Consider the following 5,630-nt stretch of genomic DNA (forward strand, 5'->3'; position numbering starts at 1 on the left):
AGAATGATGCTCCAAGCCTTGATATGATTAGAATACGTGGGACCACCAGAATATTAACTTTAAGAAAAGATCAGGGCAAAGCAAGATAATAGAATTTTCTCATATAAATTCTTGCCACCTTACTTGAAAAAAACAAACAAACAAACAAACAAACAAACAAACAACATTGTGGTCAGTCAAAATCTCTATTTTGAAAACTAGGTTCAAGTTTGAATCAATACAATGTACAAGAAAGGGAATTCTTAGAACTGTAAAGTCAACTTACTCAAAATATCTTGCATGTTAAGTAAAACTGCTCAATTGTGGCTATTCCACACAAACATAAACTCATCACTGAGCGGGAACAGATCATTGACACAGATCAACATGTGGAAATTAGAACACTTTATTATAAACAAGTACAGAATATAAGCTGATTTTGTATCAGAACTCTTAGAACTTTTAAAACCATATTTAAATCTAAGCTTATTATTGTAATAGGTTTAACTTTCCAATTTCCAACCTAGAATATACATGTTAGCACTAACAAGGAAAAAAAATCTAAATTGCTCATAGAGAAAACCAACAAACATAAAAGTCTCCCACTAAAACCAAAGCAACCCCAACCAAGAAATAGATTCTGCAAAGCTTATTAATCCTCCAATTTCAAACAATTTTCCAAGGGAAAATAACTCTACTATCAGCAACTTGTTGGATAAAAGCAGAGTCATTATCATTAAGGGAAATTACATTATACATAAGAAAAATGTAAAGATGCTTTCAGAAAGTAAGGAAAAGTAATTTCCGTGTTGGAGAGTAAGCATACTAAACTCTTTCCATTCAACTGGTCTTTGTTAGAGATTAAAATACCTGTGCATGTAAGAAAAGTGATATGAACATGAAACCCATAACACCAAGCTACTCAACAAGTTTCTGTTCAATTCAATCTTCGGAGAACCAACCATGTGATTTCAAAATCCAAGGATGGACTGGTCCCACAGCATTTCCTCCTCCGTCCTTTCTTCGCCTTGACCCTTTTTCTCTTTTCTCCGCTTACGCTCCTCCTTCTTAGAGGATACTTCTCTCTTTTTCTCCTTTCGACTCTTAGGCTTTTCTGAACTGACACTAACTGTTTCCACCTCTGTTTTCCTCCTTTGGATGCTCGGATGTTTGTCTGAATCTGCTTCCTCACAACCTTTTTTCTTCTTGTGCTTGGGCCGCACCTCCTCGGGTTTTTCTCCGCCTTCCTCAAGGTGCCGCTTTCTCTTCTGGTGTATCTGCTTATGACTGGCTTGATGGGCGCCAGTACTGGTTTCTGAGGAAAGGTACTTGAAAACTCCGGATTCTCCACTATATGAGCCACAGTTATATTCTTGCTGACCGATGCCCAAGGGTCCTGTTTTTTCTGAAGAATAGTCCTGGGTCAGTTGACAGTAGCCAGGAGAGTCTAATCTCAGTCTGCTCTCATGAGCTGGGAGCCTCTGAGGTAACCGGCTTTCCAATGTTTGTGGACTACTGTATGACCTTGGATAAATCTGCATAGCCTCAGATGGGAGTGTCTGATTAGACATTCTGTATCTGGGTCTGAAATCAACCTCTTCTTTGTACCCAAAGGTTTCCAAATAGTCCTCTCTCATCTTTCGGAAACAAGTCTTTGGCTCTAAGCCTCTGGCTTTTTGCACTTTTATATAATCTTCAAGTTCGTCTTGGAAAGAGTCATATGTCGTCTTCGAATGCTTCATTAAGTTCACAACAAGGGATTCTCTGTGGAGAAGACGGGGGAAAATCCTTCTTAAGAGATTATTCTGGATATTTCCTCTGCTCATTAAAAGAGCTTCAAAAACCAAAACCAAAGCAGTTCAAATTTAAAAACCAACTTCAGCATAAAAGTGAAGTATTATGACCTCATATGCCTAAAAGCAGCATCAGAGATGGCCAAAGATCTGCCAAGCAGGTTTATTTAAAATATGAATACCAAAACCCATCTTAAGAAGTGGGATGCAGAGAGGGAAATGGACAGATAGAAGAGAGTTGGCATGGACTTGATGGCGGTGAGGGTTTTGGTTTTGACATGCTGGATGCTCCCCTTGAGGTAAAAATGTAAGGCATGCAGAGATGGACAGGGCCACTCTTTCATGGGGTGTGACCTGGTCTCAATGTTCACATAATTTCTAACATTCTGATTTAAGTAGTTCTTTTGTATTTTGTTTTCAAAGGGAAAGAGACAGGAGTGTAGAGAATTTGATCTTTAAAATCTTTACTCAAGCAAAATAAAATTAACATATATACTCACCTGACTAGAGTACAGTAAGGCTTAGTAATAAAAGGATTATGAAACAGTGGGAAATGCTGGGCAGAGTTAGAGATTCAGCTATGAGGTGAAACTACTCTTAGGTCGAGGGTATGAGGGAAAATGAGAGAACAGAGTTCTGGATCTTTTGTATAGGGCTCGGATTTCATTCTAATTGGTGAATGAACATTCTAGAATGTCCTCGTTTGTGCTCTCTCTACTACAGAAGTGATAGTAACAGGGCTAAGGGAAGAAATGAAGGTTGAGAGCAGGAAGGACTAATGTAGGGAGTTTCAGATGAATTTAGAGTAGATACAGTTGTTTATCTCTTTGGCAGGGAGTAAGTTGGGAGGGGGTGGGCCTAATTCTGATTTCTTTCCCCTACTTCAAATCTTGCATAAGCATAAACACAGCAGAAGTTGTATTTATCATGATGATAATATCCTAGAAATTTCTGGTGATCTATGTTACCACCAAACCAAAACTAAGAAAGAAGCACAACTCAAATGAAAGGGAAGATTCTTCCTCTTTACAGAAACAAATCAAGCCTGATTGTGAACTCTATAAACACAGTGATAATTTATCTTTCTAGAATCTTGAGATTAAAAAGTTCAAAATAAAGCCTAATTTAGTGAATCAAAAAATTTAGCTCCTTAAATAGTATCTAATTCTAACTAAAATGATGTATAGAAAATACTATGCTTTGATTAAATATGGGCAAAAGATCTGTATACGCCTACAAATATATACAAATGGTCCATAAGCACAGAAAAATGGTCAATCAAGTGAGTTAATGAAATACCTACCATAATGAGCTATCACGATGAATCCATTTGACTGAAATTAAAGACTGATATACCAGGTGATGGTGAGGATGTGGAGCAATCTCCCATTGAAGGTGGGAATATAAAATGGCTCAACCACTTGGCAAATAGTTTGGTTTGTTAAAAAGTTAAACATACACCTACAATGATCTAGTCATTCTACTCTTAGGTATTTACCCAAAGAGAATAAATATACGCTCATATAAAGATTTGCACACAAAGGCTCACAGCAGTTTTTAATAGCCTAGACTGTCAATTAACAGCTCAATGAATCAACCACGTTGTGGTATAGTCATTACACTGGAACATTACCAACCGAAAAAGAAATGTACTACTGATAATTCAATATGGATGAATCTCAAAATTATGCTAAGTGAAAGGAGCCTAACAAAAAACTCCCTATTTACTGTATGAAATCATTTACATAAACCCCCAGAAAATTCAAACTAAACTAATGTAGAGTAACAATGGTTGCTTTGGGATAAGGGTAAGGAGAGTTGGAGGAATAAAGGAAATAAAGAAACTTGGGGGGTAGGGGGGGTGATCGATACATCTACAATCTTGATTGTGAGATGATTTCTTGGGTATATACAGAGGGCTTTAAAAAGTCCATGAAAAAAAAAAAAAGTCCATGAAAAAAACAAACTGAAAAGTTAGTGAATTTTTCTCCTTAACTTTCCATTGAAGCTACCTCATACATGAGAAGTGAAACCCTATGTCTATGCAAAAATCTGGAAGTTCACAGAAGCATTAGCCATAATAGAAAACAGTAGAAACTCAAATGTTCACCAAACTGATGAATATTCTATACTAATGTAATAGAATATTACTCAGCAACAGAAAAGAATGACTTAATGATACACGAACCTTGAAAACATGCCAAGTGAAAGGAGTCCCAAAAGACCAAACACTGTATGCATCTGAGTCCATCTGAGCCAACAGGATCGGCAGGATTAAATCGTGAAAGCACTGAGATGGGTGCCATCAGGGTAGGTGACTAATTTGGAAATGATGTGGGATACCAATATTAAAAGGCTGAGATAAGAAATCAAGCCTTGACATTTTGTGTTTGAATGCCTGATAGGCTATCTACAGAGGCAGAAAGTAGACGGACTAGCTAGGACTGGGGGAAGTGAGGGTACAGGGGAAATGGAGAGATTGCTAATGGATATGGACTTTCCTTCTGGAGTCATAAATTCAGATTATGGTGATTGCACAGCTAAGTGGCTATAATAAAACTCTATGGGTTATACATTTTAAATTGGCCAATGTTATATATTTATATTTCAATGAAGATGTTAAAAATATTTCCCCGGTCATTCTTGTTTCATTGACAAATGGAATGATGGTTCCATGGCAGGGCTGCTACTTTTGAGATGGAATGGCAATGAAGCGAAGATGCCATGCTCCATGCCAGAGCTAATTTCCAAAGTGACAAAGTTTGCAGCGCTCTGGTAAATTACTCATCCAGAGCTACTATCGTATTATTTTTCAAGCACCATACAGACTAAGTTAGGGTTTCCTACATTTCAAAATAGGAGTTGCAGTTTCCAGGGTGTATCCAAATGCACTGGAAGGAGGGAGGGGTCAGTGGCTTTTACTTCACTTTGTCCTTGGGAACCTCACTGGTGGGGATGTGGTACCCTTTCTGGATGTTCATAAACTGCCAAAAGGAGCTGTAGGGGCTTTGTCTATCTGTGACAATACTATGGTCAAGACATTGATCCAAAAATATTTGAGATAATGTGATGGGAAGTATTCAATAGTAAAAGGACTGGGACCGCTGTCAAGGGGGTGGGAGCTATTTTATGATCTGATTAGAAACAGGCCTAACTAGTACAGTAAGTATAGAAAATCACTTGCTGTAAACTGAATTTATCAAACTGAAGACTGAACAGTCACGTTAATGCTTCCAAGTGAAAGTTTCCCCAATTCAAAGTGGTTGGCAGAGTTCAATAAAGAGGTGAAGGGAGCCTTACCCTTATCAAGCTGAGAACTCGGTGGAGAAATGTCATCATATTTACTCATTAATGGCTCCAGTTTTTCTGTATAAACTCCCAGACAATAAGTGTGTGCAACTGGGGAAATAAAAATTATGACGCAGAAATTTTAAAATCGACTTTTGTGCAACAATCCACTTTCATTCTCCTGAAATCAAGCACAGTATTGTTATAGAGATTAAACAACTCAAAATTTAGAATTACAACAATATAGAGCAATCATCTGGAGTCACAAAATTCATTTTTACTTTCTCACTACTTTGCTTTTCATAAATTTGAAAATGAAAGTCTAACTTTTTAAGCTTGTTTTTACCTCAGGAAAATACATTATTTATATACATAAAGTACATATTTATATATATAAAAAAAGGGACCCTAAACTTACACCTCTGAATTGCAAGATGGCGAGCACCCATGCGTTTTAGTCAAAGAATCAAGTGTTTCAGATGAGAGTTTTACCTGCTTTCAAATTAAAGTATCAGCTTCAGCAGAATAATGCCACAATCTTGAAGCGAATGCTTCTTTATGTTCCTGTGT

The 5,630-nt window shown here is 37.2% G+C and overlaps 1 protein-coding gene across 1 annotated transcript; it reads right to left on the reverse strand.

Annotated features, from left to right (window-relative positions):
* Positions 1 to 363: 363 nt before the first annotated feature.
* Positions 364 to 5,212, reverse strand: KRCC1 (lysine rich coiled-coil 1). Its single transcript, XM_004707946.2, has 2 exons — positions 5,073 to 5,212; positions 364 to 1,743 (listed from the first exon to the last, which is right to left on the reverse strand). The coding sequence occupies exon 2, from the start codon at positions 1,719 to 1,721 to the stop codon at positions 951 to 953; it is 771 nt and encodes a 256-aa protein (XP_004708003.1). The 5' UTR covers positions 1,722 to 1,743; positions 5,073 to 5,212; the 3' UTR covers positions 364 to 950.
* Positions 5,213 to 5,630: the final 418 nt, after the last annotated feature.

This window comes from Echinops telfairi, unplaced genomic scaffold (genome assembly GCF_000313985.2).
Source record: "Echinops telfairi isolate 266 unplaced genomic scaffold, ASM31398v2 ScPeMD7_7467;HRSCAF=8505_1, whole genome shotgun sequence".
NCBI classification, from domain to species: domain Eukaryota; kingdom Metazoa; phylum Chordata; class Mammalia; order Afrosoricida; family Tenrecidae; genus Echinops; species Echinops telfairi.